The 12995-nt window shown below is 36.7% G+C and overlaps 2 protein-coding genes and 1 pseudogene across 6 annotated transcripts in view; all 3 read right to left on the bottom strand.

Annotated features, from left to right (window-relative positions):
* Nucleotides 1-12002, bottom strand: part of LOC129525947 (taste receptor type 2 member 30-like) — a 189504-nt pseudogene extending 177502 nt beyond the window's left edge.
* The window catches only part of PRH1 (proline rich protein HaeIII subfamily 1), a 264900-nt gene that overhangs the window by 176429 nt on the left and 75476 nt on the right, over nt 1-12995 (bottom strand). For 4 of the 5 annotated variants that reach the window (XM_063694582.1, XM_055358683.2, XM_055358682.2 and 1 more), the window contains one exon: nt 11950-12053. The exons of the other annotated variant lie outside the window; for it this stretch is intronic. In XM_063694582.1, the coding sequence (XP_063550652.1) occupies nt 11950-12053 (104 nt within the window). The remainder of the gene's footprint in view (nt 1-11949; nt 12054-12995) is intronic. 5 annotated transcript variants of the gene reach the window in all.
* On the bottom strand, nt 6839-11933 carry LOC101137655 (taste receptor type 2 member 31). The gene has a single exon (XM_055358678.2). The coding sequence runs from the start codon at nt 8511-8513 to the stop codon at nt 7584-7586; it is 930 nt and encodes a 309-aa protein (XP_055214653.1). The 5' UTR covers nt 8514-11933; the 3' UTR covers nt 6839-7583.

Here is a 12995-nt window from a genome sequence, read left to right on the forward strand (position 1 = left end):
ATGCTGTACTTTTTTATACTGAGGTTGAAGTGGAAAATTGAATTCTCATGTGTTAGTATGCAAAGAAAGGCATATTATTTTTCATTGTTTTGCAATTTTTTTCCTTGTTTAACCTCTCCATAATTTGTATACAGCATCTTCAGTTGTTTCATAGGGAAACTGTAAAACCCAATACATATATCATACAGTAAATGTCTAAATTGTTAAAGGAGCTTGGTCATAACTAGGATCATACCAATATGGACTTATTTTTATGCCAGATTTAAATACCAGATTCTAAACCTTTTATCAAAATCATCCAAAATTATCTTGGAAATCCCTGGGAGGCTGATACACTTTAAAATCTGGTTTCTGATAACCAATAAATTGATATGACATCATTGTTAATAAGCTCCTAAACACATAGACACACATGCACTCACACCCTTAGGGGATGGAAGGAATTATTTTCTTATAATTCCCCAAATGAAAAACAAGTTTCCAGGAATTCATCCAGGTGGTATTAGTCTTATTTTCCAACTCAGGGCTGTCAGACAACGAATAATATTTATCAAACATGTTTCTCAGGCTTAGGCCTTTGGTATATTTACACTCAAGTCTGTTTTGTTTAAATATTAATTATTTAATTAAAACGTTCAGCAATTTTGTAAATGTTTCTAAGTACCCTACTCTTTGTCACATAATCCTGCAGTACCCTCCCACCTCAGGCAGGGTGACTACCTTGACCTTGGACTCTGAATTCACTCATGTAATTTGCTTCAGTCAACAGGAAATTAGTAGAATTTACAGAGATTTAAGATGGCTTCCATATTGAAGTTTCCTGCTCTTTTCCACTAACCATGAGGACATCATCTGGCTAGCATACTGTTCCCAGAAGAAGAAAGAGAAACTAATGGAGTCAGAATGCCACTGCCTTATCTACCCTAAATCAGCCAAACTAGCGGCAAGATGCAGTACGTGGCCCATCTCCAATCACCAGAGCCATCCACCAAACCTAGGTTAGAAAAATGTAATCCAAAGACATAATGATACACAATTATCTAACTCAGTTTTCTCTTGCAGAAAAACATAAGTGATGTAGGTATTCTGCTAAACCAGGAGTGTGGGAAATATGCCCACCATTGTTGTGTCAGGAATTCAGGATCCAAGGAAAAAATAGAGAATGTCCAAGTTTTGTCATATGAAGTGGGTAATTAAACCTAAAAGAAAAACCTATTCAGAAATCTGTGGTTGGCAGGTAACATCATGTCAAGTTTCCTAAAGTTGCAACTAAAATCAGAAAGTTTCTACTTAAAATCTCTTAGAGTTACACATGAATGTATACAAATAGTGGATTTTTCCCTTCAGTATATAATGAGCAGAGTAATAATAATTTTCATGGACCATTTCTCCTAATTAATGATTTTTATCTTATAGCTAGACTGCACACTTAGAAATGAACCAAAACAAAAATGGAAAACATAGCAATGTGTCATAAACACTCATGTAACCATCATGTAGGGCAAGACATGGAACATTGCTAAGAGCCTAACTTTACCTCAATGCCACTTTCTAATTCCCTACACCTTTCTTCATGTCTCCTGTGATAAGCAACATCCCTAATTTATGATGGTCTTTTTTTAATATTCTTTATACTTTACCAATAAGGTATTCGACCCTAAACTCAATAGCTTGGTTTGGCCTGATTTGATCTGTGTATAGGTGCAATCCTATATGTTCTTATTCATGGCTTCCTGGAATCAACATTTTGTATCCAAAATTTAACCCCATCATTGCATGTACATGTGATCCATTTCTTTTCACTTCTCTATATTTTTTTCATTTTTTGATTTTACTGTAATTATTTATCCATCCTTATTTGATATATATTTGGACAGCTTATTTTTTGAGCTTTTATGAATAATGCTACAATGAACATTCTTTCACATATCATTTGCTACAATTCCTCTGTGTATATATATCTGGGTGTAGAATTACAGGGTCCTTGATTATGATGTTCAAATTCTTCTCACAGACATAGAAAAGCCCAAAACACAGTTTGACTAAATTTATTCCTGTTACCTTTATCTCCGCCTCTTTATTGCTATTTGCATATATCTTATCAATTATACATTCAATCCAAGAAGACACTATTGTTTTATACAGTCAACATTTATTTAGAATTACACACTTAGTTTTCATTGTCATTAATTTTTTTTTTTTTTTTGAGACATAGTCTCCCTGTCACCCAGGCTGGAGTGCAGTGGCACGATCTCTGCTCACTGAAAGCTCCGCCTTCTGGGTTTAGCCATTCTCCTGCCTCAGCCTCCGGAGTAGCTGGGACTGCAGGTGCCCGCCACCACGCCAGGCTAATTTTTTTTTCTTTTTAGTAGAGACGGGGTTTCATCGTGTTAGCCAGCATGGATTGTCATTAATTTGTATTGCTCCTTGCGTGTTCAACTTTGTATTTTCAGTAATTTTGTTTTATCTGAAAAATATCATTTTCAATTTCTGTTTATGAAGGTCTACTACTCTTTGGAAACACATTGAAGACATGATTCCCATGATTCCATTGAATTCCTGCTTCCATGTTTTCTGTTAAAATCAGGTTGTATTTAGAATACAGTTCTTTTCAACATACTCTATCTTCTACCTCTAGCTACTTTTCAGATTTTCTATTGGTCTTTTGTGTCCTGTATTATTTTATGTTAATTTGGTTTTACTTATCATGCCTGAAGTTTGAGATTACTAAAAATATATTCAGGGATACATTTTATACCTTTTGGAAAAATCCTTGCAACATTTCTCTTGCTCTATTTTCTCTCCTCTAATCTTACAGAACTCCAGAAGTATGTTAGGTGTTCTGTCTGTAGCATCAATGTGTTACCCTCTAGCTTTGTGTATTTCCATCTCTTCCCTTCTATGCTTCATTCTGTGTAGCTATCTTCCAATTCACTTATTCTCTCTTGTACTGTATCCAACTGGTTAACTCTGTCTATTGGATTCTCAATATTGATAATTCATTTTTTCAGTCTTATTGTTTTAGTGTTCAGAATAATCTTTTATTCTCCTTCCATAAATCATTTTCTATGGGGAAACTGAACAAACTACTCTTAACACCATGTTCTTTTTAAAAGTGTTTTTGACTTTTGGAGTTTTTAGTTTTTTGTTTTACTCGATACTGTTTTACTTGATGTTTAAGATACCGGTGAGAACTTATACTTGTTTTTTTTTTCTTCTTCTGAGACACAGTCTCCCTGTTACCCAAGCTGGAGTACAGTGGCAGGATCATAGTCCACTGCAGCCTGGAACTCCTGGGCTCAAGCAATCCTCCTGCCTCAGCTTCCCAAGTATTTGGAACTATAGGCATGCACCAACACATCAGCTAATTTTTTTAATTTTTTGTACAGACAGAGTTTCCATATGTTGTGAAGGGAACTCCTGCTCTCAAGGGATCCTCCCACCTTCGCCTCCCAAAGTGCTAGGACTGCAGGCATGAGCCATCACATCCAGCCTGCAGAGGGAGTTTTTGAAGGTCAGATACTACCTAGAGCTTCGGCTCATGTCCATTCCAAGGTGGATCTAATCAGTTTGTAGTTACTACCTCTTCCTGAATGTGTAATTGAAATAGATATGTATGGCAGCCGGCAGGACTCACATTCTTCATGAACTGTAGAGTAAGGGACATTATTATAGCAGGACCAAAGGGAAGCCTCTGAAATTCTCCTCTACTGGCAACAAAATATATAAAATATAATAACCGCATTCCCTAAGGAATGGAACTGGTCAGTGCCGTGACAAAACACTTGAAAGTTACAGGGGATGGTAGTCCTTTCTATAACCCGATTCACTAAACCTGTCTGGCCTCTACCAAAACCAGATGGGTTATAGAATGAATGCAGACTACCACAAACTTAAATCAACACTCACAAATGCTTTCCAGGATGTGCTGTCTTCACTAAGCAGAGCAGAGCTTCTGGTACTTTTTACTGGGCTTGTGATTTGCTGAATGGTTCTTAATCTACACCCATTATGAGGAAAAATCAAAACAATTTGCCTTGTATTATAATAATAACACTGTGTCACTGTTTCATAGCATGGCTATGTCACTTCTGTTCTCAGTTTAATTTACATTTTTTAAAACATCGTGATTATTTAATATATTAATAATATTACAGACCAGGCCCTGTGGCACATGACTGTAATGCCATCATTTTAGGAGGCCGACACGGGAAGATCATTTGAGCCCAGGAGTTTGAGACCAGCCTGAGTAACACTGTGAAATCCTAGCCCTACAGAAAATACAAAAATTAGCCAGGCGTGATGTTGTGCCCCTGCAGTCCCAGCTGCTAGCAATGCGGAGGTGGGAGAATCACTTGAGCCCAGAAGGTTGAGGCTGTAATGAGCTGTGATCCTGCCACTGAACTCCAGCCTCAGGGACAGAATGAGACCCTGTCTCAAAATAATAGCAATAATAATAATAATATATTACTTGGTACAATAATCAGGAAGTGGCAAGTTTCTTAACTATAGTAAAATACTCTAATGACGAATGGAAGTAAAATACCAGAAGAAAAGAAATCAACCTGAGAACATTCAGGGACCTACAGCATAGGTGATGTTTTAAAGCATTCAGTGTCCCTAGACCACATGTTGAAACAATCTTTTTTACAGTATATGGCATGTTGCTCTCTCTATAAATTTCCTATCACTACAAAAGAGACACAATGTTTTGGGGGCCTATTGGGATTTTGGAGACAACATATTCCACATTTGAGAATATTGCTCTGACTCATTAATGAAGTTTCCCAGGCTGCTGGTCTCAAGTGGAATCCAGAACAAAAGAGGGCTCTACAGAAGATATAGACTCTGCTCCAAGCTGCTCTGGCCACTGTGCCAGATGATCCAGCAGGATTCAAAGATGCTAGAACATACATACTGGTCATTATAGGACTCTGTGCATGTCTCTGACAAGCCTGTAGGAGAGGGGAGAGCAAATCCCTATGGAATTAGTGTAAGACCATTCTCTCTTCAGCAGACAAGTATCCTCTGTCTGACAAACAAAATAGCAAGTGCAGAATATTAATCCAAGCATAGAGTCCCTCTAAGCACAAGCCCCTATAAGCACAAAACCCTATGCAACTGTGGACGTCACATGCTCATAAAGCCAGCCATGACTGGAGGGTATGAGCACGCTTCAGTGGCACAAGGAGTGGCGGTACTGGACACAAACATGTGCTTTCTCAGATTCTCTTCACTATGTCCTATTCCCCTGGCCAGCACCTTGCCTGATCCAGGTCATCCTTCTATTTGGGACTTGAATGCATCACCACACTGTGGGCATAAGGTCTGACTTTCATGACCACCACCAAGGGACTGGATGATGTAAGACAGAACAGCAGAGATGATAGTTCTGCCTCAAGAAAACTCTGACAAATAGGAAATAGAAGACTAATGACAGATGAGCAGATACATTCTCCCTCCTCTCTCTCTTCCGTGGACTAATGCCAGCTGTGGTTTCCTCTTGCAGCCCTTCTGGAAAAGTGCTGGAAGCCAAGTACATGCATCTGATGACCATCATGCTGTCTCTCTCACCTCACTGTGAAGTGGCTGCCATCAGGGTCATACCAGACATCACCACACATTGTTTCATATTTGTTCCTGTCTCAATTTCCACACGTCCTTGCCATTTTTGTCTTGAACTTGACTTCTAAATAAATGGTAGCACTTCAATAACACGTATTACATTAAAAACATTTTGGTAAAGTAGCTGGTTACTAACTCAATTTTTTGAAATGAAATGTCATTTTTGTTTAAATAATCAACTAGAAAATATCATAATACAAATATATAATTGACAATAGAAAAAAATACATATTCAAATAGACCAAAGTTGTTTATATGATTTTTCAAACTATTGTAATAGTGGCATCTAATTTTGGTGTTCTACCTTGTCTCCAACTCAGACACCTGATACAGCTGCATCAAGACTATATTATTGTCATATTTCCCCTAAAATTGTGGAATAGCCAAACTTTTCCTTAGGAGAAGGATTCTGCTTGGATAAGCCTGTAACCTTAACCTGAGACTGGAACAGGGGAATTCATGCAACTGCAGATTTTGTGTGAGTTTCCTTTTCACTGGTTTACCACATCAGCTTACCCATTTTATCCACCCATTTATTTGTTCATTAAAGTATCATTTTTGACCATCTATTCTTGGTGCTGGTTTCGAGTTCCTGGGAGTCAACAGAAAGCAAGACAGACATTATCTCTTTTTTTACGCTTCTTACATTGTACTGAGGAAGATATATGATTAAAAAAATACACAAATCAGGTGGGGGGATGATTTATCTTAAGGTTTAAATCACATTGTTTAAATTTCATAACACCAAGAATTAATACAGTCAGGTAGAATTTAGCTGTGAACAAGACTGTACATTTCTTTCTTACAATAGAACTTCCTATTAAAGAATATGTCAACACCCTTTCATTTCATCATTGATGACAAAATTACAACGTTAAGGCTCATCCCATAATTAATACACAGATTTCATAGATACTATTTTAACATTTACAAAAAGTTTCACTGAAATATTTTCCACAATTTCTATACTATATTTACATTGATTTTATTTTTCAAAAAGAGAGGATTTGAGTTCTCTTATCTGAAGTTTAGAAGGAATTTTATAAATGGAAGGTAAGGATATAATTAGCAAATCAGGGGCTTAAAAGTGCTTTAGAAAGAATACTAAAATAATTTACATGAGATCTCAACTTCAAAAACAGCTTTTCTTTAATTCAAAAGCAGAAGAAATGACGTTTCTAACTGCATATGCATAACTGATGATACCAATTGAGATCATGATCATGATATTTCATCCCTTTATTAGAGAAGGGATTTTTTCTAAGCTATTCACATATGAAATCTAATATTCCTCAGTACCGCTTATGGTAGACATACACTAAATTTACTCTGCATATGTTTCTCACTCAAATTCTATTGTGTGCATTGTTTTCTAACAATAATTCTCATTACTTTTTACTAAACATAAAATAGAAATTCATAATGGAATAAAACACCAAAGATACATCCTCATTATTGATTTAGAATTGAATGACTGTACCATCCAATAAATTCGAGGTTCAAGCAATGAATTCTAAGCACAATGTGGTGTATTCCTGTGGTTCAAATAACAATAGAAAAGAGCAATATTTATCCTGGGATAAGCTGTTACTTCTTAATAATTATAAATAGACATCATAAATTCTACAAGTGAAATATAAAATACATGAATGAAATATACATGGCTTCAAAATTCTAAGAAATTTTTGTCATATTTTGTATAATTTGGCAGTTTGTATGAAAAAAACAGAAAAGAGCATGTTATTGTCAATGTTCTTAAGTTTTCATACACACATAAACACACACACACATATATATATTTTTTTCTAGACAAATATTAGGTCAAAGACTTTTCTAGGTATACGTTTGGAAATTATTCATACACATACAGTATAGAAAAACCAGTAAGAAATATAAAATGTTTCATACACCACCAGTTTGTTTTCTGCTAGAAGACACACAATGCCCCTCTCATGAATCTATGGAGATGAAGGCTTCTCTCCTTTCACCCAGTACCTCACTTGCTGCAAAACTGAAAGAAAAGTCTGCTTTAGCTTCTTGTTTCCCCAAATCAGGATGAATGGGTGGATTGAAGGATAGCTGAATCTCATAGCTTTGCAGAACATGAAGACAGGTTTGTTTTTCAGACTCCCCAAACTCCAAACTGATATCATTATGGACAGAAAGTAAATGGCACATAACAAGAGGAAGGAGGTCACAGTTTGCAAAGCTTTTATGTGGACCTTCATGCTGGGATCTTGAGATCCTTTGCCATGGAGCTGCATCTTCTTGAGATGTTTACACAGAGAACAGATTAATAGCAAAAAACATAGTAGGGTCAGAGTGAAGGGCACTAAGTTTCCTAGCGTGGTTACAGTCGCATCTGAAAGGTACACTGCACTCCTCAATTTGATCTTCCAAGTCATGTTTCCTTCATATTCTTTTGTCTGTACAATCTCTTTCATGTTTATCACAAAAAGTTGACAAGCCAAAAATAGTAAAGGCCCCAACAGCATCACCAGGATGACACTCTTAACTCTCCTCTTTAAGTGAAGAAAAATAAGGTTGGAGAAATTGGCAATCTTGAGCAAATAAAATATGCTGAGGCTAGTAGCAAGCCAGTTGCTGAAATGGCCGGTTACTGCCCAGACATTATAAGCAGTAGTTCTTACTTCTACACTATAAAAAGCTGGATTCAACACAGTTGAATACCAATTTAATAATAATACCCAGAGCAAACCAATTCTGGAGACTGCCAGAGCAGTGAGAATTTGGTCAGCATAAGAGATCTTTTGTCTCTTGACCGACTCAATGGAATTTACCAATGCTATGAAGCCATTAGCAAAATTTCCAGTAACAAACATAACCATTACCAGACTGGAAAAAATGATGGGTATAAAAGTTGTCATGTCTGAACAGACAAAAAAAAATTGTTTTAATGCTGGTGTTGTGTCCGGAGTTGGTTCCTGCAGGTGGGTTCGTGGTCTCCCTGACTTCAGAAATGGAGCCACCGACCTTCACGGTGAGTGTTGCTGCTCTTAAAGATGGCATGGACCCAAAGAGTGAGCAACAGCAAGGTTTATTGAGAAGAGAGAAAGGACAAAGCTTCCACAGAGAGGAAGGCGACCCAGGCAGGTTGCTGCTGCTGGCTGAAGCCATGAGCTTTTATTCCCTTATTTGTCCCCTCCCATTTTCCTTTTTTGTCCTATCAGAGTGCCCGTTTTTCAATCCTCCCTGCCATTGGCTACTTTTAGGATCCTGTTGCTTGGTGTATTTTAGAGCGATTGGTGCATTTTACAATCCTCTTGCTAGCTACAGAGCGCTGATTGCTGTGGTTTTACAGTGCACCGTTTGGTGCATTTTACAATCCCCTTGCTAGCTACAGAAACGTTCTCCAAGTCCCCACTCGATTCAGAAAGTATAGCTAGCTTCATCTCTCAATCTAATATAACTGGGTGTGATTGCTGAATATCCTGACCTTAAATTCTATATGCACCTGATTTGTGAATGTGCTGTGACATTCTTTTTACTTTTAATTGTTGTGACCAGTGTCAAGCCAGAAATAACCATGGCATGTTAACTGATGAGTTCAATGATCTCTTTATGGAAAACATTCTTATTTTCAAACAACTCAAATTAACTCATTCATTCACTGTCTGTTCTTGTTATAGGCTGGAATTATTCACACTGAAATTGACGTGAAACCTGAATCCTCATTTGCTAGTATGCAAATAGGGACATATTCACTTTCAGTGTTTGCAGTTTTTCCTTGTGTAACCTCTCCATCATTTATCTTTAGTGACTTCAGTTGTTAGGGAAGTTTTGTAACTCAATATATATATCATATAGTAAATATCTAAATTCTCAAAGGGAGCTTGGTCATAACTAAGATCATCACCAATGCGGACTTTTTTAAATCACAGATTTAAATACACAGAATCCTAACTGCTTTTATCAAAGGCATCTCAGATTTTCTTGAGAACCACAGGCAGGCCAATCCTCCACAAGATCTGGTTGCTGCTAACACTTTCATATAACTTCATTATTCACAAACTCATAAATATGCACACAAATATACACATGTGCACACCACTTATGAATGGAACAAATTATTTTCTTGTAATTTCCAAAATAAAACATGAGTTTCCAAGAGGCTGTGCAGATGAAATTAGTCCTATTTTCCCACTCAGGGTTTTCAGCCCATGAATAATATTTATTTATCAAAAACATATCTCTAATTCTTAGGACTTGGTAAAGTTTCTCTCAAGTCTAATGTTTAAATATTATTATATAAAATATTTAGCAATTTTATAAGAATTCCTGAGTACCAGACCCTTTGATATATAATCCTGCAGTATCCTATCACAGGAAGACTGACTACCCTGCCCCTGAACTTGGAGTTCAATCATTTCACTTACTTTGATAAACAGAAAATTACTACAGTTTGCATAGAGATTTGAGATGGCTTCCATACTGGGGATTCTTCCTCGTTCCATTAACCATAAGAATATCGCCTATCTAGTACACTGTTCCCAGAAGAAGAATGAGAAACTAATGACGTGAGATTGCCGCCACCTGATCCAGACTAAATTGGCAAAACTCTAACGTCCTCCAAGATGCAGAATTTGGCCCATCTCAAATCACGACAGCCATCCACCAAACCCAGCTTAGAAAAATAAAATCCAGGCCCAGCGTGGGCAAGGTTGAGGAAGGCAGATTATGAGGTCAAGAGATGGAGACCATCCTGGCCAACATGGTGAAACCCCGTCTCTACTAAAAAATACGAAAATTAGCAGGGCATGGTGGTGTGCACCTGTATTCCCAGCTACTCAGGAGGCTGAGGCAGGAGAATGGCATGAACCCGGGAGGCGGAGGTTGCAGTGAACTGAGATTATGCCACTGCACTCCAGCCTGGGCGACACAGCAAGACTCTGTCAAAAAAACAAAACAAAACAAAACAAAAAAAAACCAACATCAAACGACATGTGAGATATAAATATCTAATGTAGTTTTGAAGGGTCTTCTCCTGCAGAGAAACATAACTGATAAAAGAACTCTGCTAAACCAAGAGTGTGGGAAATATGTACAACCTTGTTGTGTCAGGAATTCAGGAGCCGAAAGAAAAAATAGATGAGGAATGGCAAAGGTTTGTCCTGGGAGGTCGATAATTAAGGCTAGAAGAAATCCTTTGGAAAGATCTGGGGGTGGCAGATAACATCATCTCAAATTTCCTCATGTTGCAACTAAATAAGAAAGTTCCTATTTCAACTATCTTAGAGTTGTATAGGAATGTATACAAATAATTGATATTTCCCTTCAGTATATAATGAGACGAGTAATAATAATTTCTATGAGATATTTCTCCTAATTACAAATTTGTATATTAAAGTTATAATGCGCACTTAGAAATGAACCAATACAAAAATGGGAAATACCACAGTGTATCATAAACACTCAAGTAACCATGATGCAGGGCAAGACAAGGAACACCGAAAACAGCCTAGGTCCACCTCCATGCCATCTTACAAGCCCCTAAACCCTTCTTCCCATCTCCTGATATAAGCAATATCCATAATTTATGATGATTATTTCCTCAATTTTCTTTATACTTTACCAACTAGGTATGCAACCCTAAACTCCGTAGCTTAGTCTGCCCTGCTTTGAACTGTGTGTAGGTGCAATCCTACATGTTCTTCTTGTTTGTGGCTTCTTGGACCCAACATTATGCTTCTGAAATTTAGTCACATAGTTGCAAGTACATGTGATTTTTTTCACTTTTCTATAATGTTCCATTGCACGGAATTACTGTAATGATTCATCCAACCTTAATATGTACTTGGCCAGCTTCTTTTTTGAACAGTTATGAATAATTCTACTAGAACATTCTTTCATATATCATTTGATACAATTCCTTTGCATATATACCTATGAGTGGAATTACATTAACATTGTTCAAAATCTCCTCATAGACATGGAAAAGTTCAAGAAATAATTTAACTAAACTTACTCCTGTCGCCTTTACCTCCATTCTATTTTTTGCCATTTGCATATGTCATATCAATTATATAATTACCCCAACAAGATATTATTTTTTACAGTAAACATTCATTTAGAATTATGCACATATTTACCACTTTCATTAATTTGTATTCCTTCTTGCATATTCAACTTAATATTTTCAAAAAGACCCTTTATTGGCCAGGCAGGGTAGCTCACACCCATAATCCCAACATTTTATAAGGCTGGGGCAGGAGCACCCAGGAGTTCAAGACCAGCCTGTGCAACACAGCGAAACTGCCTCTACAATGAATGAAAAAGTTAGTCAGGCATAGTGAAGCTACTCACAAGGCTGAGGTGGGAGGATGGTTTGAGCCCAGGAGTTCCAGACTGCAGTAAGCCATGATCCTACCACTGAACTCCAGCCTGGACAACAGAGTGAGACTCCAACTCTACCAACAAAAATAATAATAATAATATTAATAATAATTTTTCTTCTATCTGAAAAGATGTATTTTAAGTTTCTTTTTATCAAGATCTATTCTACTTTTGAAATACACTGAAGACATGGATCCATTGAACTCTAGCTTCATTTTTGTCTGTTGAAAATCAGGTTGTCATTTAGACAGTTATTCCCTTTAACATAACCTATCTTTTCCTCCAGTTACTTTTCAGATTTTTTATTGGTCTTTCATGTCCTGTAATTTTATGTTAATTTGGTTTTAGTTATCTTGTCTGAAGTCTGATGGTTTCTAAAAATATATGAACTGATATACTTTATCACTTTTGGAAAAATCTCCACATTGCTTCTGCCCCATTTGCTCTCTTCTCATTTTCTGGAACTGCAGAAGTATGTTAGTTGTTCTGATTGTAGCTTCACTGTCTCTGACCCTCTAGCCTTATATTTTCTATCTACTGGTCTCTTTATGCTTCATTCTGGGTAGTTATCTTCAAATTCACTAATTCTTTCTTATGTTTAACTGGTTGTTAACTCTATTGGATTCTCAAAATTGATTACTCTTTTTGTTTTTGTCTTATTGTTTTAGAAGTAGAAATGAACTTTTGTTCTCCTTATATAAATCATTTTTCTAACGGAGAAACTAAACCAAGTATTCCCAAAACCAAGTTATTAAAAAAAGAGTTTTTTTAAACTTTTAGTATACCCGACATGAAAATGGTAACCATATTTTTCTTTTTGTAATACTTTGGTCAAATAAGAGAATAAAAGCAAGATCTAGGCATCCTCCTGAAACTTGGAAGAAACTGGAAATTGATTTGATGTCAGTAGCTTTTTTTGGATAGTATCTTATCTTTTGCTGGGTCATCACCACAAACTCTTTTCACAGGCAAATTCAATGAGCAGCCCTGGATCTCAAAATGTCATTAAAGTTAAT

The sequence above is a fragment of the Gorilla gorilla genome, chromosome 10 (assembly GCF_029281585.2).
Source record: "Gorilla gorilla gorilla isolate KB3781 chromosome 10, NHGRI_mGorGor1-v2.1_pri, whole genome shotgun sequence".
NCBI lineage: Eukaryota > Metazoa > Chordata > Mammalia > Primates > Hominidae > Gorilla > Gorilla gorilla.

Excerpts from the sequence above, each read along its gene's own strand:
- LOC101137655 (XM_055358678.2), bottom strand. The coding sequence starts at position 8,513 with ATGACAACTTTTATACCCATCATTTTTTCCAGTCTGGTAATGGTTATG.